This window comes from Monodelphis domestica, chromosome 4 (genome assembly GCF_027887165.1).
Source record: "Monodelphis domestica isolate mMonDom1 chromosome 4, mMonDom1.pri, whole genome shotgun sequence".
In the NCBI taxonomy this organism is placed as follows: domain Eukaryota; kingdom Metazoa; phylum Chordata; class Mammalia; order Didelphimorphia; family Didelphidae; genus Monodelphis; species Monodelphis domestica.
In genome coordinates this window covers 135,050,799-135,074,252 of record NC_077230.1, presented here as the reverse complement: position 1 = coordinate 135,074,252, position 23,454 = coordinate 135,050,799, and the positions used below count along the sequence as shown (strand labels likewise).

At 35.3% G+C, this 23,454-nt stretch overlaps 1 protein-coding gene across 1 annotated transcript in view; it reads right to left on the bottom strand.

The window, feature by feature from the left end:
* The window catches only part of THSD7B (thrombospondin type 1 domain containing 7B), a 1,225,997-nt gene that overhangs the window by 675,099 nt on the left and 527,444 nt on the right, over nucleotides 1-23,454 (bottom strand). The window contains exon 6 of the mRNA XM_001364165.4: nucleotides 8,975-9,130. Coding sequence (XP_001364202.1) covers nucleotides 8,975-9,130 — 156 coding nt within the window. The remainder of the gene's footprint in view (nucleotides 1-8,974; nucleotides 9,131-23,454) is intronic.

The following is a 23,454-nucleotide window of genomic DNA, read 5'->3' as shown; positions in this document are numbered from 1 at the left end:
TCACATTGCATCCATTCAATCTATAGATTGAATCTCTTCAATCAATAAATTATCTCAATGCTACCTTTGTGATACCCTTGTACTGACTACTAACTAGCTTCAAAGCATAGCATAAGCTCAGCATAAAATAAAAACCTTGGATCTTTTCCTTAGCATCTACTTAAATCTCACATTGTCATTCACTCTTTCAATTGGTTTTCAAAAGTCATCAGCCTTTCCAAAAGCATATTTGTCCCATACAATTTATATCAATCCATGCTACTGCCGCTTCCCATATTAATAAGGTGATACAGTTTAGTCAATACCATCCACTGTGTGCAAAGAACTAGCTAGAGATGCTGGGAAGAGCTAGAGCTACAAAAGATAAAACAAGTAACCCCATCACATATAGAACATAAAATCCAATATACTGAGGCACTTGTATGGATATGTAAGTATATTTGTATATACAGAGAAACATATATATCCTTAGGAAGTAAACATTTACAAAAAACATCTCTAATATGAAAGCAGAAGTCAAGATTGATCAATCAATTGATCAATAGATAGATAGATAGATATGAATATATTTACATATGCCTTTGCTAAGCAGAGGAGTTATAGATGCTGAATGCTATAAAATATGGAATTTATAGGTTAGAAAACTCTTTATTGAAGAAGTCTGTTTTGAGAGAAGATGGCATAAGAATGTGGAAATGATAAGGAGGGCATTCTAGATAGCAAAAACTGCTGATTTGGAGGCATGCTTGGAGATTTATTTGGCTGAAACAAAGAGGAAAGATATTATGTGATAATTATATTGATTCCAAGGTAACTATTAAGGACAATATAAACATCTGGCACAGTAAACATACTCAGAATTTCCCTAAAGAACTTTAAGTAAAATTGGAGAATAAGCAAAAGCAAAATAAAACTAACAATAAAAAATGGAAAATATTAATATTTTAAATTTCTATTTATCTGAAATTCAAATAACTGAAAAGTTCAAATAAGTGAATTGGGACATTAACATATTCTATGATAGTACAGATATGAGATGAGTCCCATTTCTAAACTCTTATGTTATATATATATACATTATATATATGTGGAATAAATAACAATCCCAATGGATTTAAAATTGTAAAAATCTTCAGAAGCTTAAATTTAAAGTATGTTTGGGACAATGCTACTATTAGATATATTAATCTGACACTTCCAGCCATACAGCCTACTGCCACACACATTCAGGTCATCTTCTACATATTCTTGCCATGTGGGAACAGAACTTTTCCCCTAGATTTGCTTTGGGTTTTATAGGACAGCATTGACTGGTTCCAATTTGTACCAACTTTTCTATATATCTCCAGCCATGCCATACCACATACACTCCTTCTATCTCCTCTTTATATGTTGTCTTCTTCAATTAGAACGTAAGCTCCTTATGGTTGAGGACTGTCTTGCTTGTTTTTGTATTTATCCTTGACATTTCTCATGGTACTTGGCACATAATAAGCTCTTTAAAATGCTTTTATATATCTATCAACCAAGCTATCTATCTGTCTATTCAGAAAATGGTCATCATGTTGTTTTTGAAAATACCTAACTAAAAAAAAGAAAAAAAAAAGAAAACTCTTAGTTATCAGAATCAACTTCAAAAACAGGACTAAAGAAAAAGTCAACTTTGTATTCAAGAGAGAATTAGGAAATGAGAGTTAGCCTTGGAAACTGAGAATTGAGGTATGGAGAGAAATAAATCTTTGGAACAAATTTGAGCAATTCATCCATAAGAGACCTGAAAACAGGGAAGTGCTAGTAAATATTTAACAACCAGCTCTCCAAAAACCTATGACTCACTTTTAAGTTTAATCTTTATTATTAACATTTTATATCACTTCCATAAGTCTAAAAAATCAATTAAGAAAAAAAGTTGTCATCCATAATATTTGATGATTTCAGAGGTATAAATGTTCACATTGGAAACTAAACAATTATATTTGACAAGCCTGTCTAGGGCTGAATATAGCACAACTCTGCCTGCAAGGTGATAGGAACATCTATGAGGATTCCATGTGAGGCAAAGGATACTAAATACCAAAGGAGAGTGTGGCCTTGGTTTCATATAGTCCCTATGGATTTACCTTACTAGATTTTATATTCTATGTTTGGGCTTATTTTTCCCATAGATGTTTGTATTCATATGAGATTGAGTCCCAGATTTCCTTATACTTTCAGTAAAAATAATAGACTGAAAGGAAAAATTTATTTTAAAGACAATATATTCTTATTGTTAATGATTCCAGGAGAGGTATGTTTTATTGTTCTTATTGTATGATTTGGGGAAATGCCTTTGATAAGAGCTGAGTCTCTTGACTAACTCTTAATGAAAAACATATCAGCTCATGAGTTTTTAAAAGGCCCTGAAGGATAATGCTAGAACTTGAGAGAGCAGACAACTTCTGAGAATTCAACCTACCAATGAGTAGAAGCTGGTAGAAGAGTTCAGAGTGAATGTTACTAAGCATCAGCTAGCACAAGAACTTTTGAGGATAGCAATGTTTTCATGACCCTCTTTATTTTAAAGTCACCTAACTACCTTTTATAAGGTAATCCTGTTTAATTACATAACTGGACATCTGCTGAGTATGATTTTTATTGAAAATCACTGTCTCCAATCATAATAATCATAAGGATATATTCAGGAAATAAGCCCATCATAATAGACTATTTGGGTTAGGGGGTTTGGGTGAGTTGTTTTGTTGATTCGTTAAATTGGGCAACAACTTTTTAGGAGGGTAGGGCAAAGCAGATTAGTTCCTTTTCATCAGTAACCCTGAATTATGGAAGCTCTTTCAAAAACCAGAAAGTAAAAGCTGCAATTCTATTTAAATTCTATTGCAAGGCAGGCTAGCTCCACTTGACTAGTCCAGACCTGTCGAGTAATCATTTCCTTGTTTGCTTGTCATAAACCTGATGGAATGGTGCTAAGGCTATTCACAACAGCTGATTTTCCCATGTATTTTCAACTTCTGACAGCTGCACAATCTTCAATGAGTGCTAGATTGAAATACTATAAAATAATAACAGAACATGGATGGTGGAGGTAGTCTTTGTCATCTTCTGTGATAACTACCAAGAAATTCTCTCTCCCCTGCCTCCCTTTCAGTAATGTTCAAAAATGAGTGAGAGGACTCTACCATGGTTATGTAGCAGGATTCCAGTGAAGAACAGGCAGCTGCATTATTATGGGAATTGTCTTTTAATGTTCCTCTGGGTATATATCTGACTCCAGATCCAGGGGACAGGAGGGCAGGGTAAGTGGTTAGCCTCAAACTGATATATAAATATTGTCTTAATTGGATCAGTTGCATACAGACAAACCACCATTCTCACTGGGTCAGACGAACTGTTTCCTTGCTTCTCTGCCATTTTCTCTTGCCTTTAGAACATAACTAAAATTCTTTGTTCTATTTCTTGTCTTTGTCCTTAGGTTTGGTTAACCACAAACACTGAGTGACTAAACTCATCTAGGGCATCCTGAATACTCTGGGTACCACTTGGACACTTCCTTCTTCTTACTTCTTTCTTTTGGATTCTATTAATTAACCCTTTATTATCAGTAAGCACCTGTCCCATTCTAACCCTAAGGATTCAGGCACTGTAGTGAATGTTCACTACTGTATTTGTGTGTCTCATAATGGAAAATATCTAGGAATATATGAGTGGCATTGAGCTAGGTTTATGAATTCCTTTTGTTTCTTTCAAGATAAAGAAATCTCATGTGAATCTAGAGGTTGAAATCCCACAGCTTTCCTGTATTTAATCTATTATTCTGTATATCCCTGTCCTCTGTAGAATTCTAAAATACATTTAGTCTGAGACAGCTTAGTGACTCTGGGCTGGTAGAAACACATTCTAATATCACAAGAAACATATGAGGTTAAGGAATCCTTAGTCCTTTCTTCCAACAAGTCAGTGGAACTAACAAGGAATTTACTTACTGGCATTTTTACATATCTGAACTCCTTACAGCTACAGAATTATTTCCCCAAAGAGTTAACTTCATCCTTTTTTGCTGAGTTATCAATAGGGTCTTATACATATGACTCTAGCTGACTCTTAACACAACAATGACAAAAATTCTTCCTGACAGTATTCACAAAACAATCAGCTCACTTCCTACATAACAACTTTTCTTTCAAAAATAATCCTTACTTTCTGTCTTAGTAACAAATCTAAGACATAAGGACAAGGGCTCAGCAAAGAGAATTTAATGACTTGGGTCATACAGGTAGCAAGTGTCTGAGGCCAGTTTTGTACTATATAAAATTGCATTGACTTCTAGTCCTACCCTGTCTTGGAGTCAGGAATAAGACTCAAATTCAAATCTAGTCTCAGATATTATAAACTATGTGAGCTTGAGTAAATCAGCCTCCCTCAGTCTCAGTTTCTTCATCTGTACTACAGACATAATATTAGCATGTTCCTCTAAGGTTATTGCAAGGATGAAATGAGATAATAATTGTAAACAACTTATGAACTTTAAAAGTATATACATATATATTCTGTGTATATACATATATATGCACATATATGTGTATACATGTTAGGTTATATAATATATATATTAATCTACAGGTAATGAACCTGATTACTAATAGAAATAGCTTTTAACTTGTTAAGTATATTTATAAATAATAGTGTGATTATAGTTATCTATGTTTGTGCTTTCCCCCAATGGGCTTTGGGCTCCTAAAGAACAAAGATTATGTTTTATTTAAATTGTATCTCCACTAGCTTCTAGAATTGAGTTATACCTCCAATTGACTAGATGTTTGTTGTGGCATTGAATGAAATGACATTCAACAGACTGCTTATTCCAATAGTATAGAAGGAAACAGAGATATGTATCCCCTTTTAATTCTTGCTCTTGCTGCCATTGTTAAAGACTGAACATTATAGTTTCTAATTTTTTACTCTTTTCTTTGACTTCCAAAATTGAGATAGTTCCCTGGACAATTTTTGAATCTAGGTTGGTTTTTGGCAATATTCCAGGAACAAACCCCACATACACTGAGATTCTGGACCTTGCAGATATAAGCCAACTGGAAATAACTCAGAATGTTATGGATCTAGTTTCTAAGATGTCTCTCAGAAATCATCTGATTCATTCGCTTTAATAGATGCAAAAATTAACGTCCAAGTGCCCCATCGATAACATGGAGAATAATCCTAGCACATGGTCATCATGTGGCTATAATCATCAGATGCAAGATATGATCTCAGATGCTTGGCTCTGGAGCCAATGTTCTTTCCACACCTTTCAAATAGCATCTATGAAAACAAAATATATGCACATATATCTAAGCCCTTCTGAGATTAGAGAAATCTGTGAACACTGGAGGGGAGCATTTTTGAATAATTTACACTCCTAGAATAAAGCCCTTTAGTGATTAATTCAGAGCCAGGCACCCTGTGGATCAAGTGGTATAATTGTTATTATTTTTTATTTGTTTTCTGAGAAAAAAAAGAAGATGAATGGAAGGCTGCATTAGAAGGACATTTTAAAAAGATACTCAAAATGGAAGAGAGTGACCAGGATAAAAAGGCCCTTGAGATCTTGGTATTCAGTTATCAAATGAAGGAACTAGGGATATGTAGCTTAGAAAAGATTAACCTGGAGAGGAAACAATTGGCCAGAAAGGACAACTGCCTTTAAAGATGTGAAGGATGACAGATTTACATATGGAAGACAAAGTCACTATCCAGTTCAATCATCTCCCACTTCCTATTTCAGAAAGCTCTTATTTTATAGATAAAGAGACTGAGCTCCCACCCTCACACCCCATGGCATAAGGACTTATTGAAGGTCAAACAAGTAGCAAATGGCAGTATGGATGCTCAAACACAAGTCTTCTGATTAAAACTCCAACACATATTCCATTGCATTATACTGTTATAAATTCCCTTTCAAAAAGTTAAAAATTACATTGTATAGATTACTGTTAGTGTTACAGCAAAATTGAAAATACTCTAAATAGAGGACAATTGAAAAGTAGTCATCCTGACACAAATATTTGGATAGCTGGAGAACTCACTTCATTTTAAATATTTCATTTGAGCTAACAAGAATGAGTGGATGATTGGCAGAGACATAGGCTTTTAATAACAGGATGGGGCATAAGAAGAGGAGAGACAGTGAGCATTAACAACTAATGAAGGGACAGGAGTAGGAATCAGTTAAGGTAAAAGATAAGTAAGGTCCTTCTAGGACCTTGGCCTCTTAGCAGAGAAAATCTAGGAACAGAGTAGGTAGGCAGACTTCCTGGTTATCCCTTTCTTTTTTTCCCACAGACACTCCATCCATCAACTCTGAGCATTTTTGTTGGCAAATCCTCATGTCTGGAATGTTTTCTCTCCTCTTCTTTGCCTCCCATCTTCCCAAGATTCCTTCAAATATTATGTAAAATCTTGTCTTCTACAGGAAGTTCCCCCCCCCGAACCTCTCAATTATACTTCCTCTCTTTTTCTATTGATTATCTCCTATTCATGTTGTGTATTGTTTGTATCTATTTCTTTGCATGCTGTCTCCCTCCAGTAGATTCTGAGCTCATTTATTTGTATCTCCAGTGCTTAGCAAAGTACATGGCATAGAGTTGGTCTTTAATAAATGCTTATTTCCTAACTGAGTTACTGTCTCCAATTCTTTGAACATCTGATTGCAATATGTTTTTCCTCCTCTTCACCACCTCATGGTTTCTCTGGCTACCTGCCCTGGCTACTCTCTTTTGGAAGAGATTTTATTCTAGCCCCCTCAATTATTCATGTCTTCCCTTCTCGTACTACTTTGCAGCTATTTCATATATGTATGTCTACATATATTAAATTTATTTTCTTTGTATACTCATATATACACATATGTACAACTATGTATATATCCATATATCCATATATTAGTGGGGGCATGTGTTCATGGGTGCATATGTATGATATAAGCAGAATTACAGATAAATAGATAGAAGAAAGCCTGATAGATAGATGGATAGACATAGATGGATAGACAGACATAGAAAGGATAGACAGACATAGGTAGATAGATAGATAGATACATACACACATACATACATACATAGAATGATTGATGGATGGATAGATGGATAGTTGGTAAATATGGCTTCTTAATTATTTATGTGTTGCCTCTTCCATTAGAAAATAAGCTCCTTTAAGAAAGGGATTCTTGTTTGCCTTTTTTCATAACCTCAATTTTTAGCAGAATACCTGTCACATAGTAAGTGCATAATAAATGCTTAGTGATTAATTTGACATCATATTCTCACATTTTATTATTCTGTTCTCTGTCTTTCTGTGAAAGGTTTTTATTCATATTGAGTACAATTATCTTTCCAGTCACATAGATCCATAACTTCTAAGTCATTCTTGACTTTTCCTTTTCCCTTAGTCTTATATAGCCAATTGGTATCTAATTGTGAAATCTCTATAGAATCTCTTCTACTTTGTATTTCTCTCCACCTACCCACACTACCTTGGTCCAAGTCTTCATAAGCTCTCACTTAGATGATTGGAAGAGCCTCTTAATTTATCTATCTGCTTTTATTCTCTTTTCTCAAACCTCCCCTGAATTCTTGTCAAATTTATATGTCTAAAGTAGATCTGATTATGTGATCCCCTACTCAAAAATTTTCAGGGTCTCCCTACTGTCTATGAGGGAAAAATACAAGTAGACTCTCTTTAGCATTTAAAGCCTTCCACAGACTGACTTCCACTTAACTGCCAATTCATTATTTTAGTTGTTTGTTTGTTTGTTTTTTTCCCCATTAAAAAGGGAAGTGATAGTTGCAGTACACTCTATCTGGAATCCCATGTTCAGTTCTGGGCACTATATTTCAGTAAATAACCTGGCATGAATTCAATGAAAGGTGATGAGGATAGAGAAAAGCCTTGAAAACATCTATAAGGTGATCAATTGAAGTAACAAGGTGTATTTGTGGTTTTGTTTTTGTTTTCCTGAAGAAAAGAAGACTTTGGGGGAACATGATGAGAATTTCTATAGTATCTGATTGATTGTTGTATGCATGAGGGATTAAACTTGTTCTATTTCTCCCTCGATAACAAATCTAAGTGCAAGGGGCAGAAGTAGAAAAGAGATAGCTCTTAATCCATAGAAGGTAGAAAAAAACCCCAAACTTTCTAACAGTTAGGATTCTTGAAAACTGGAATGAGCTGTTTCAGAAGATAAAAGGCAACAAAAGATGAATGACTACTTTATAGGGAATTTGAGATCATGAATTCACAATAAGAAATGAAATAATCGAAATGGCCTTTCAGTCTCCCTTTCCTTCTGTGACTCAGTGGACATTCTGAGAATAGGCCAGGATAGTCCAAGAACAGATTATGTGGGGATGGGGTAAGGAGATGGAGCCTTAACCAGTCCTAAACCTGCCAATGAGATAAATGAGATATTAAGACTGGGTTAGTCAATTTTGTCATGTACAATTCTACCCTGGTCATAGAGATAAAAATCCAGGTAATTGCTCATGGAGAGAGAAGGGCACGTTGGAAGGAATGATGGGAAATCCTCAGACTCCAAAGCAGGAAGGAAGGGGAACTCCTGCAGTCACTGACCTCAGGGTCCCCATTGATTTGTAAAGAGTTTGGGAAGTGATTTACTGCCTGGAAAACATGTTCTTTTTTGGATCAGAGACCATTTGATTTATTTTAGTAACTTGCCTTTTGATAAATATAACAATTAGGTTATAGCAATTTCATAAGAATCACATCACCAATAAATACCCCAGATCGAAGGTCGGATTGTATTCTATTACAATGTACACAATCCCTTAACCAAGTCATGATCTTAATATTAGTTGTTCTGATCCATATTTAAACAATCGCTTTCTTTAGAGGATAAGCAATAAGTCCCTGCATAGAGATAGATCTAAGTAAACGTGTAAATAAGCAAAACCCAAATGATTACCTTTCTTCCCCTGAGGATCCTGACAGTTTTCATGAACACAAAGGCCCCAAGCTGACCAGGAAGAAACCATGCAATCTGTGGAGCAAGGAACATTGCAGATCCGAGAGGTTGCAGGAGCAGGTCCTGGGCATAATTTCTTGTCCACAGGCCTAGACGCTGAAGTGAAAATAAATGTTAGTAGCCCAAGTTGCATTCTCTGAGTTTATTAACTGATTCACATCCTTCATTCCTGAACATTCATCTTCCTCTTTGGGTCAACTCCAGAGGCAAAGAAGAGGACATTATTTAAAGGCTGCACCATAAAGCTCAGGGAAAGACTGTAGAGTTAGAAGGATTTGTTTCCTTAATATTTTGTTTCTTTCTTTTATTTTGTCTTTAAGCAATGATTATACTCCTTACTTTGGGGATAAGGAAATTACTGCCCAAAGAATTAAAATGACTTGACTAATGCTCCACAAGGGAAAAGCAGACTAATTCAGACTTGAAACCAACCTTCTAACTCCAAAGCCAGTGATTTGCTTTGTCAATACATCAGATGAATAATGAAATCAGTGATAGCCACAAAGTATTTTTTGCACTAAGGTTGCTTTTTGACCTAATTAATATTTCAATGAATAATAATTAATATTTCAATATCAATATTGCCAAGACAGGATTTAGAAATATCTTAGACACAAACCATCTAGAGTTATGATTTGCTTTCCATCCTGGAAATTTTCAAGATGAGGTTATCCTGACAGTCTAAATGACTGGATTGAAATAAAAAAAAAATCAGAATGTAGCCCAGAAGGCAGTTACTTAGCAAAACCAATCTACTGCTATGATTCCCCTGGAGGGTGGGGCTCATGGAGGCACTAAAGAAAGATGACCCACTGAGCAAGAAGAAAATGCAGACTCTGTGACTGCAGAACTGGCTTGAGGAAATCGGTTTCATTGAAAAAAGGAAGAGGCAGAGTACACAATGATATAGTGTAGGATTCAGATATTTCCCAGGGAACAAAAAATTGGTCAGTCCCAACTGCTTCCTGTTTTGGACTTCTCAACAACCTGCTGGACCAAGTAACCAAATGGAGGAACGAGAGTTTTCAGAAATCTTTTACTGTTATGCATTCTACTGTCACAATTCCACAACAGTGATAAAAATGAAGCTTCATGAAAACAAAATATAGTACAAAAAAGTAAGAAATTTTTTAAAGTAACAACCTTATTTAAAGTAACAATTGTTACTTATAATTGTTAGGCAAAGTAGGAGACATTAATAATTTTAGTAAATTGTCCCAACTTATGGTGCTTGTTTGGCAATTGTAAGCAGTTAAACTATATGTGTGTGTGTGTGTGTGCATGTGTGTGTGTGTGTGTGTGTGTGTGATTCACTTGTAATCTGAAGCCATCCAAGAGTCTCTCTAACTGCTTAATCATGTTTTCATCTTGGTATTTGAAATACTTCATTTGAAATTGGCAAAATAAATTGATCTAATCAGAAATGACTAAAGACTGATAATGACTGAGAAATCACCTGAAAGAATAAATTACACCATCCATTGAATATCAATCAGCTGAGGTGAGATAGGAAAGAGAGAGGCAGCAGGTTTGATGTAAAAGACTGTTCTCAGGTAGGTACTTTGTTTTTTAGTTAAAAAAAGGATTGTAGATGAGAATATAATCTCAATTGAAAATGGATCAATGAAAATGTAAAATTTCAGTATTCATTAGTAACTTTACCATTCTGAAAGAAAAAAAGAAGCTTTTCAGTCTTTATAATAAAATCAAACTTGAAATACTCACAAGCTTAGTCCTTGACATATAGTGGCACTTAATAAATATATATTGAATTAAATTGGATTTTTGTTACTAATTTCAAACAAATTCTGAGTGGTAATTACTTTGAAAAGTAAAGTAACATAGGAGCATGAGAATCAAACACTAAATCTGGGTTGGGGAGGCTTCCTTAAACCAATCTAATCCTACCTCCTGATTTTAGAAATGAGAAGAACTGTAGTAGTTTTGTAACTCTACATCATTCAAGTTATGTATAAAAACTGTGCATATACTTATATTAGTATGTAAAAATATTATTTCTTATATTGCATATATCATATACTTTATGTTAACAAAGTAATATCTCATCTCAGAAATTAATACAGCAACTAAAGTTCATGTAATATGTTGTTTTGGAAGGCATTTTGTTCATATATATATTTTTTAATCTGTCAGTCATCTTATTTGAACCTCATAACACCCCTGTAAAGTACTACAAGTATTTATATTCAGATTTTACAGATAAGGAAAGTGGGACTATTTCAGAGGTAAAATGACTTGCCCAGGGTCATTTATCTATTAAGTGCAGAGATAGCATCGCCAAATATTTTCTACCCCCATCCACACCCCCTGCCCAGCTCTGCCTTCCTTTTGTATAATCTAAACTTAAGAAGGTAGAAAATAATTTCCTTTGTGATCTATATATCTTTCCTAGAATCTAACTTAGTATTCTGTGCAAACAGCCCCTTAATATGTATGTTAAATACTGAGAATAAAGGTAATGTAGAGTATGTGTTGATACATTAAAATAAAGTCCATCTTTCAAAATGCAGATATTACTTTGAGTCCATTTTTCCAAAGCACAGTAGCACTCATCTGTCTTCCCTACAATTAAGTGTTATTTAAAGGGCAATCAAGGAATCAGAGCTCTCATTTGTGAGAGATTGAGTCCGTCTTGTCTTTTCTGATATTTATTTGGATGCATCCATATAATTTGCCCAGCATTACTATAAACCATTGCTTAAACAACTAAAGAAAGAATTAACTGTTCTGTTTGTTTCCTAGCTCTGCAGGAGAGAATTAATACAGTATATTGGAAAGAATGTGAAAGTCACAATATCTGGCTTCTAATTCCTCCTCTCCCACTGACTAGCTTCATGACCTTGGACAAATCCCTTCAAGTCTCTGGGCCTCATTTTCTTAAAAAAATGAAGGCACTGGACAACCTCTAAGTTTCCTTTCAATTCTGAATACTTGGGCTTTCAGTCAACCAATTATACCTTAAGGTGATTTTACACAAAACACATGATGCCCCAAATAGCATTAAGATGAAGTTAACATGCATTCAATCTTCCAATTCAAATGCACTCATCATAAACGCCAAAGGGGATTTTAACTCAAGGACTCATAAGTGCCCACACACACACACACACACACTTCATAGGCACTACAGAAGACAATGGTACTATTAAATGGTAGTAGCTGAAATTTAATTCAAAATTAATGAGATATGCTACTTATGTAAAAATGCTTCTTTCCAAATGATTTTTGAAAAACAATATTGCCTTTGACACATTCATTTGGGGACTACAGTGACTTGGCAGAAGACCAATACACCTTAGTGATAAAATAAATAAGTTTTTTTCTAGAGACTGAAGCACTCAGATGGTAAAAGGAGTAAGATAAAAAATATTACGTTTTGAACCATGAAGCTATTTTCCTTCAAGAGGTTTCATGTGTTACTTCATATGCCTTTTACCACTGGGATTTGCAAAATTATTCATCATTCTTTTAACTTACTGGCTAGGGTGAAAGCAAATCTGTCTGCTAGCAGTTATAGGTAGCTTAAGGAATTAAATCATATCACATCCTATTATACCTAATAAAGTTTAATTTTTAGCCATATTGTGCCTCTCTTGGCAAAATATTGTGCATCACAATTTGGCAGCAGGATGTAAGTATATGTAGAGCAAATTTAATACCTAAAAATAATTTCTCCAATTAGAAATAATTATGTGAAATTTGGCTACATATCAATATGTCTTCCAAATTTCATTCATTTTACGTATCCTATTATAAAATGCCCAGAAACTAATGAGCTTTTTAATGTTACAGTGACAACAACATAAGAAATGAGTTTTATTCAGGATTAAGATGAAAGAAAAATAAATGAATTTTAAAAGCTTTTTTTAAAAGCTCAGAATGAGCATGACAGCCAGTTAAATAGAGGAAATATATAGATAAGACAATTTCTGGTATAATACTATATTATTGATAACCAAATTTTCCCACCTAAAATATTAAAAAACTTATCAAATTATGAATGACTGCAATAATACACAGAATGTGGCATATGAAGTGCTAGGGGGAAGAAAAGGGAAAAAAATCTTCCCTCACTAAGCTTACTATCCTAGCAAGGATATAGGTAAAACAAGTATAATTCAATGTAGAATGTAATAGGGGCAAAGAAAGAATGAAAAGTAATTTAGGAAAAGAGAGAATGAGAGAGAGAGAGAGAAAGCTTGTGTTTAGTTGGGGATGGGAAGAGATGAGGGAAGACTTCACTGAGAATATAATTCTTAGAATTTCAATAATGATGATAGCATTTATATAGCACTTAAAGCTTTGCAAAGTGCTTTTACAAACATTCTCATTTTATCCTCCATAAAAAGCCTAGAAGGTAGGTACTAGAATTATTTTCATTTTACCAAGGTTAAAAACGAGACAAAGAGAATTTTTATGACTTGCCCACTATTGCACAGCTAGTAAATGTTTTAAACTGGATTTACTTCAACTCTTCCTAACTCTAGCATTGGCACTCAACAGATGGACAAATCAAGGGAATTTATTTTAGGCATAGGATCAGCTAGTGTTAGTTCAGAAAAATGGGAACATGTAAAACAAGACCAGGGGAATACCAAATTCAATTTTGTTGGAATACAGAGGACATGAAGGAAGATGGTATAACACAACATTTTAAGAATAGATTGAAACCAAAATAAGGAAATCCTTAAATGTCAAACTGAACAGCTGATATTTTTTCTCTACTGATGACAGACTTCATTTCTCCCCCTTTGGCCTTTTATTCTCTGGGGTAAAAAATTATACTTATTATTATAATATACTTATTATAGTTTTCCTCCAAATGGCATCTCTTATCCTTTATAGTGTCAAAAGAAGTCATTGTCACTTAAAATAGGAAGTAGAAAATGTAAAGGAATTAAGAATAGGTAATGGTTAGAGGGGGAAAAAAGACAGCTAGGTAGTACAGTGGATAGAGTGCCAAACTTGGAATCAGAAAGGCTTGTCCTCCCGAGTTCACATCTAGTGTCAATATTTATTAACTGTGCTGCCCTGGGAAAGTCATTTAACCCTGCTTACCTCAGTTTCCTCATCTGTAAAATGAACTGAAAAAGGAAATAACAAACCACTCCATTACCTTTGCCATGAAAACTATAAATGGGATCACAAAGAATCAGACTCAACTGAAAAACCTATGAACAACAGAGAGTAAATAAAAACAGAGGAGACTTGAGAAAGTTATTTTCTAATAATAAAATTAAGCCCCATTCATGTCATACTGAAACAGATCACTATTCTAAGAAAATAATTGCTTACTTTCTACTAGTACATCATTAAAGTGAGGACAAATTTTTTTAGTTTCTACCAAGCAGAAAAGACTTTGAATCAATCTCTATATTCTGTTCTTCTCTGTATACCCAAAGATTATCACAGTGCCAGACAGATAGGATTTGATTGATGAATACTTATTGAATGACTCTACCTTCAGTTTCTGATAAATTTCCAAGCTACATTCAGAGAGGCTTACAATCAAAAAGTTGGACACTTGGTGGTACAAGAGCAGCTCTTGAAGATCCATTCAAGAAAATTGTGAAGGGATGCAGAACAATTCTCAAATTATGAAGGGCTTTGTTTCCAAAGTTAACTTCTAAATTAGTTCTTTAGTTCTTGGAATTTGTAGTTATTCAATCATCTTTCCATCCTATCTGATTCTTTGTGATCCCATTTATAGTTTTCTTGGCAAAGATAGTGAAATGGTTTCACATTCCCTTCTCAAGTTCATTTTACAGGTGAGGAAACTAAGGTTAAGAGGGTTTAGTAAATTGCCCAGTAACACAACTAGTAAGAATCAGAGGTCAGGAATCAAGATGGTGGCTTAGAGACAGCAACAGTTTAGACTTCCATAAACCCTACCTCACTGATCAAAAACACAATGATTCAAGGGGACTAAAAACCAAGTCTAACAATAGGACAGAGCAAGAGAACCTTCCTCCTGTACCCAACTTAAAAGGTATGCCCCTCCAAAAAAGCCTGAATTCTAGGAGACACAGATTTATGCGGAAGGAAGAAGGAAGGTTCCAGGACCCCTCCCCCACCTATAGTGCTGAGCCTCCAGTGGTGGCTGGAATTTCTGGGTGGGCAAGGGTGCTAGTCTGGAGAAAGTACATTAACAGCAAAGCTGTGCCAGGGACAGGGCATAAAACATAGGTGGCTTAGAACCAGGTGGAGGAGAAGCACAGAGCAGGCAGCCTAGTCACAGCCAAAACACTCCATCTTGTCCCCCCCCACACACACACACTCTGGAGGTTTTGGTTTCTGGGCACATCCAGCTTTGTAGATCAACTTCTCTGCCCTGACTCAATCTCATCAATAGGGCAGATAAGAAGCCTTCAGAGGTCAGGGAAGTTCAAGCTTCAATACCCCTTCCCCATAGATTGATATTAGAGCCTTGCTAACTAAGCTCCAAGGGCAAAAGATGCAACAAACTACAGGCAACAACCTTGACAAAAGGGCAGGAAGACCAGCTCCTTTCCAGCTTATGCTGTCAGCCAGGGAATATCTGACTCAACTGATCAATCAGCAGAACAAAGAAGAAGCCCATTCAGGAGAGAACACCCCAAAGTCACAGATACATCACATAATGAGAGGAGCAAGACTACAGGCAACTACAAGGGGAAAGAAAGCAGGAAAGATGAGTAAACAACAGAAAAAGAAAAAAAAAAAAACAAGAGCCAATAGAACAGAGGAAGACCAAGGAACACAAAGCAAAAACACAACAACTCCAGTAAATTGAAAACAGGATTTGGAATAACTCAAAATATAATTCAAAAAACAATTAAGAGAAACTGAAGAAAACAGGGAAAATAATTTAAAAAGCAGAGTGAGTCATCTGGGAACAGAAAAACAGTGTCTTGAAAGCCAAAATAAACCAGCTTTAAAATGAAGGAAAGGAAATGAAAGATTAGAAGGAGAAGGATGACCAAAGAGCCAAGGATGAAATTAAGTCTTTTAAAAACTAGACTCCAACAACTAGAAGCAAACTACTTCACAAGGCAGCAGGAAACTATGAAACAAAATCAAAAGAATGAAAAAAAAATATTGAGGACATTATGGAACACCTCAGCCACAAAATTGAAGATTTAGAAAATAGGTCAAGGAGGGACAACTTAAGAATCATTGGTCTACTGGATGATCATGACAAAAGAAAAATCCTGAACATCATTCTACAGGAAATTATCCAAGAAAATTACCCTGACATTCTGGAGCAAGAGGGAAAAGTGGAGATTGAAATAATCCACATATCATTTCCAGTATTTAATCCCCAACTGACAACACCCAGAAATGTTATAGCCAAATTCAAGAACTACCAGACTAAGGAAAAATATTACAAATTGCTGAGAAGAAGTCATTCAGATAACATGGAACTACACTTAGAATAACACAGGATCTGGCTACATCTTCACTGAAGAACCAAAAGGCATGGAATATGATATTCTGGAAAGCAAGGGAACTAGGGCTACAACCAAGAACCAATTACTCAGCAAAACTGACTATATTCTTACAGGGGAAAATATGGTCATTTAATAAAATGAAAGACTTCCAAGCATTTATAAAGAAAAGACTGGATTTGAGCAGAAAATTTGAGGCCCAAGCAGAAATAAAGAGAATCACCAGGAAGTAATTAAGAAAGGGGCAAAAAAACCCACTTTCTTAAGGTACCCAATAAGTTAAAATGATATGTATCCCTATAAGAAAGGAGGATATTGGTAACTCTTAATAATTGTTATAATCTCCTGGGTAACTAGGAGAAGTATATTTAGAGGGAACAATGACAAAGTGTATAGGATGAAATGCCAACACCAAAATATGTGTATATGTATTTATACATACATAAATACATACATACATATATACACATATATATAACTAAAGGTTTAAAAAGTGGTTAATACTAGAAAAAATGGGAAAAGGAACAAAATGGGGTAATCTATATGTCATAAAGAAGCTCATGGCAGGAGTGGAGGAAAACACCAATGCACTAGAAGGGTAAAGAGGTTGGAGACAAGAAATACTTCATTCTTACATGCATTTAAATTGAATCAAAGTGGGAAGAACAATTAAATCCATTGGGGAAGAGAATTGATTCATACCATATAAAGAAATAGAAGGGTAACAATGGACTGGTGGGGAGGGAAGCAATATAGAGGACTCAAGGGGCAGGTGGTAGTTTAAAAAGACCATACAGAAAATAAGGGGGGAATAAGAAGAGAAGGGGGTAGCAAGGGAAGTAAAATAAGGTTATGAATTAGGTGGACTGCTTAAAAACAAAACACTGGAAGGAAATAGTGAAAGAAAAAGGGCAGGACCAGGAGTGGAAATCAAAATGTTGGGAAATACACAGATGATAATCATAACTCTGTATTTGAATGTAATGAATTCACCCATAAAATGCAAGTGAATAGCAGAGTGGATTAGAAACCAAAATCCTACCATATGTTGTCTACAAGAAACACATGAGGAATGTCAACATGCATAGAGTAAAGGTAAGCAGATAGAGCAAAATCTATTCAGTAGTAACTCAGAAAAAGAAGGCAGGAGTCACCATCATGATATCTGAGAAAGCCAAAGTAAAATTAGATCTAGTTAAAAGAGATAGGGAAGGTAATTACATCCTGATAAAAGGCAGTATAGACAATTAGGTAATATCAGTACACAACATGTATGCACCAAATTGCATAGCATCCAGATTTCTAAAGGAGAAACTAGTGGATCTCAAGGATGAAGTAGATAGAAAAACTATACTAGTGGGAGACCTGAACCTTCCACTATCAGAACTAGATAAATCAAACCTAAAAATAAATAAGAATGAAGTAAGAGAAGTGAATGAAATCTTGGAAAATTAGAGTTTAGTAGATATGTGCAGAGAAATATAAATAGGGACAAAATAGAATACATCTTTTTTCAGTAGCACATATTATATTCACAATGATAGACCATGTACTAGGACATAAAAGCATGACAAACAAGGGCAAAAGAACAGAAATAATAAATGCAACATTTTCAGATCTCAATGCAATAAAAATAATAATTACTAAGGATATATGGAGAGTGTAAAGGATAATTTAAGCATTGTGACCTAATCTATATTAATTATTGTTTGCCATGGATATCCCAAATAATAAAAAAAAATTACCCAAGCCAGTCTGGAAATTTATGTTGATTTAATTAAACCAGTGGAAGGAAATTTAAGAAGAAAGGACAAGTAAAGGATGTAAGATTTCTCCCGCCTGGATTGTTCCAGGAAGGAAGATTAGAGGCTATAGATGGTAAGGTTTTAGAGAGTAAAAGAGGAAGGAATCAGCCTGAACTCCAAGGAGGCTCAGCCAAGATGCCTGAACCAGAATTAGCTCAAGGGCAAACTCACTGCCAAAACCCAGAAAAATAGCTGCCACCACGCCAAGATGTCAGAATGATAAGCAAGCTACCAGCCAGAGACGCCTCTCCGGGAAAAAAAGCCAAAGAGAGGAAGTGATATGCCCTATATAGATGGTTTTATGTCATTTTCCTGCATCTCATCTGTACCAATTTTAGCTTGGCTTGACTTAAGGACAGCCCAGGGGTTTGTCTGCTGTTTCTGCACATGTCTGTTGAAGGCCATTTTCTCAGATACTTAATCCTTGAATATGGTGCTGACATTCCTGAACTTGTTAAACTAAGTACGGTGGAGAAATGTAGAGTTCCCAAGATTTGATTCTGTTAGACCAAGTACCTCCATTGCTAATAATCAGGAAATAGCTAAATCAGATCATCTAAAGTACAGTCTCAGTAGGGTAGAGTAGTTTTAAAATTCACAAGAGGCAAATCAAAAATTAATTGGAAATTAATCATATAATCCTCCAAAACAGGTTAGTTAAAGAACAAATAGAAACAATTAATAATTTCATTGAAGAAAATGACAATGATGAGACATCCTTTGAAAATCTATGAGATGCAACCAAAGAGCTTTCAGAGCTCTTTGCCTTGTTGTGAGGTCTATCCATTCTTATGAGGATGGTTGTTTTTTATTTTGAGAGGGTCTGAGGAGAGGAAGCAAGCCATGTCTACTCTGCAGCCATGCTTACCCAGAAGTCCTCAGAAGCTAATATTCTAATGGCAACAACAACCTATATATAATAGTGGTCACTAAAAATGAATGATTGGGCAGGGAAATAAGATAGAATGTGATTGGAGTCACAAAGCAATGGATTGATGTGAACTTTCCAGGAATGATATTATTGATCTGAGTATTGTTATTGAAGGGCCAGGAGGTAAATAATGTTGATAATAAATATTATAGAAAATCATAGAAGAGATAGTTCAACTCCAGCTGGAATGGTCCTTGGAGGCTTTACAGATAAGGCAAGATTAGAGATCAAATTAATTTCATGTTACTAGAGATTTTTTTCTAATTCTTATCTCTTAGAATAAAGGATAGATAAAAAAGGTTGATTTCAGTGATTCATATTGACTCATTTACCCATATTACTACCCACCTGCATTAATGTTCCAGTCCAATGTTTCATAGCATCATTGAAATGACCCTGCATCTTCAAGGCTTATTCAAGAAGATCATAAACTCCTTTTATCAGATCATAAACAAGGATGCCCATTATCACCTCTATTACTTAACATTGTACTGGAAACACTAGCAGTAACAATTAGAGAAGAAAAAGAAATTGATGGCATTAAAATGGGCAAGGAGGAAATCAAGTTATCACTCTTTGCAGATGATATGATGGTCTACTTAACAAATCCTAGAGAATCAACCAAAAAACTAGTTGAAATAATCAAAAACTTTAGCAAAATTGTAGGATACAAAATAAAGCCACATAAGTCATCAGCATTTCTATTTCTTTCCAACACAGCTCAGCAGCAAGGATTAGAAAGAGAAATCCCATTCAAAATCACCTTAGACAAAATAAAATACTTAGGAATCTATCTCCTGAGAGAAACACAGGAACTATATGAACACAACTACCTAATACTCTCCACACAACTAAAACTAGACTTGAGCAATTGGAAAAACATTAACTGCTCATGGGTAGGACAAGCCAATATAATAAAAATGACCATCCTACCCAAACTTATTCATCTATTTAGTGCCATACCCATTGAACTTCCAATTTTTTTTTTACTGATTTAGAAAAAACCATAACAAAGTTCATTTGGAAGAACCAAGGATCAAGGATATCCAGGGAAATAATGAAAAAAAAAAATATATATATATATAAAGGAAAGTGGCCTTGCAGTCCCAGATCTCAAACTCTCTTATAAAACTGTGGTCAACAAAACAATTTGGTACTAACTAAGAGACAAAATGGAGGATCAGTGGAATAGACTTGGAGTATGTGACCTCAGTAAGACAGTATATGATAAACCCAAATATCCCGCTTCTGGGACAAAAACCCACTATTTGACAAAAACTGCTGGGAAAACTGTAAGACAGTGTGGGAAAGATTAGGTTTGGATCAACACTTCACACCCTACGCCAAGATGAACTCAGATTGGGTGAATGACTTGAACATAAAGAAGGGAACTGTAAGTAAATTAGGTGAACACAAAATAGTATACATGTCAGACCTATGGGAAGGGAAAGACTTTAAAAACAAGCAAGACATAAAAAGAATCACAAAATGTAAAATGAACAATTTTGATTACATCAAATTAAAAAGTTTTTGTACAAAGAAAACCAATGTATCCAAAATGAGAAGGGAAACAACAAATTGGGAAACAAGCTTCATTACAAAAACCTCTGACAAAGATCTAATTAGTCAAATTTATAAAGAGCTAAATCAATTGTACAAAACATCAAGCCATTGTCCAATTGATAAATGGGCAAGGGACATGAACAGGCAACTTTCAGCCAAAGAAAACAAAACTATTAATAAGTACATGAAAATGTGCTCTAAATCTCTTATAATCAGAGAGATGCAAATCAAAACAACTCTGAGGTATCACCTCACACAGCAGAGGAAAGTAATGAATGTTGGAGGGGATGTGGCAAAGTTGGGACATTAATTCATTGCTGGTGGAGTTGTGAATTGATCCAACCATTCTGGAGGGCAATTTGGAACTATGCCCAAAGAGCAATAAAAGACTTTCTGCCCTTTGAGCCAGCCATAGCCCTGCTGGGTTTGTACCCCAAAGAGATAATAAGGAAAAAAGACATGTACAAGAATATTCATAGCTGTGCTCTTTGTGGTGGCCAAAAATTGGAAAATGAGGAGATGCCCTTCAATTGGGCAATGGCTGAACAAATTATGGTATATGTTGGTGATGGAATGCTATTTTGCTAAAAGGAATAATTAAGTGGAGGAATTCCATGGAGACTGGAACAACCTCCAGGAATTGATGCAGATTGAAAGGAGCAGATCCAGGAAAGCATTATACACAAAGACTGATACACTGTGGTACAATCGAATGTAATGGACTTCTTTATTAGTGTCATTGCAATGGCCCTGAACAATCTGCAGGGACCTAGGAGAAAAAACACCATCCTCAAGCAGAGGACAAATTGTGGGAGTAAAAACACCGACGAAAAGCAAGTGGTGGACTACAGGGGTTAAGAGGACAGGAATGAAGAGAGACTCTAAATGAATACCCTAATGCAAATACAAACAACATGAACATGAGTTCAAATAAAAGACACATGTGATACCCAGTGGAATAATTTGTCAGCCATGGGAGGGGGGGATAAAAATAAAATGGTCTTTTTTATAATGAATTATGTGTGAAAATGAACAAATACAATAATGTTTAAAATTTTTAAAAAAAGAATTTTTGGAGGTGCAAGACTCTTATGTTTAGTGATCAATTGGGGAGACTAGTCCCCCAATCATTATCAGGGGGGATTGTGATTTTTAAATTTCCTCCATCTTGCTTGGCCTAGCACCCAAGAATGTGCACACCCACACTTCACAGGCATGTGCTAGCTAATGACAAATCAGAAACAACTGACTGCCCCCCTGAGCTGCCCTAAGCCAAGCTTGAGCTACCATTGGCAGATGTGAGGCACAGGACGTGAGGTAGAGAACAGCCTCTAGAGTTCACTCACTTCCTGTGTACAGGGTTAGAGTCAGTTCGATCCTGGAACTCAAGCTGGGAGGAGTCCCACAGACAGCTTTCCTTCAAATTGGTCACGTGAGTGAAAGAACTGACTCCCTCCCTTGCCTTGGCCCTCCAAGGCCTAAAACTCCCTCTGGCTCTGCCTGGAGGTTGAGTTAACCTCTACCTTCTCTCCCTCTTCCCCTCTCTCCCTCTTTCTCTCCCTCTAATAATTTCTTACTCCCATTATAATTAAATTACCATAAAACTCCATTCTGACTTGAGTGCTTCATTAGGCTTTTTATAAGTGAAATCCTTGTTCACTAATATTTAATATAATCAGTCTTTAAAAGCAATTTCAAATATTACATCAGATAGTTACTACCTATGTGACCCTGAAAAGTCATTTAACCCTTGTTTACCTCAGTTTCTTCATCTGTAAAATGGGTATAATTGTAACACTTTCATTCCAAGGTTTTTGTGAGGATCAATGGAGATCATATTTCTAAAAGCATTTGGTATAGTGTCTTGCACATAGTAGGTTTCACATAAATGATAGTTATTGTTAATTATTATACTTGGGAAATGTAAATTAAAAGTCTGAGAGGTTTGATCATTATTTAATTATCATATATTGCTAGAAATGTTATCTACTCTAATAGTTTGTATTAAGCATATACTCAGAATCAAATGAACTTTAGTAGAATGACTGTTGTTTCTTAAGAAGTTTAAATAGCCTATAATTACAATGATGCATTAACTACTGATTTTTTAAATGCAATGTGGATTTTTCCCAAATCAAAAAAAGCAGTCAGCAAATGAGGCTATTTTTAGATGTTCTATTTCCAGGTTTATCCTTTGTTAATCAAGGCATTACTTCCAATTTTCTCTTGTTTCACACACTATAGAACACAAATAATTTGGCAGAAGTACCTGGGTGTAGGAAAAAGCTTAATGTATGTGGGTACTCTTAGTTTTCCAGATAAAATCAAATCCTTGGTGCCCTAGCTTCTTTATGGAAACCAGACAACCAGGCACCAAACTCAGGAGACAATAGCTCCAAAAAAAAGAGGAATGTCTCAGAAAATGGTAAATTTATGAGCAGCTGGGTAGCAAAGTAGACAAAGCCTGGAGACAAGAGGTCCTAGGTTGAAATCTGGCCTCAGACATTTCCTAGCTGTGTGATCCTGGACAAGTCACATAATCCCAAATGCTTAGCCCTTATCTTTATTCTGTCTTAGAATTCATATAAGACATAAAAAATGGAAAGGGAAGAGAAAGAGAAAGGAAGAGAAGGGAACCTCCAGACTCAAACCTCTAAGTAACTATTTGACATT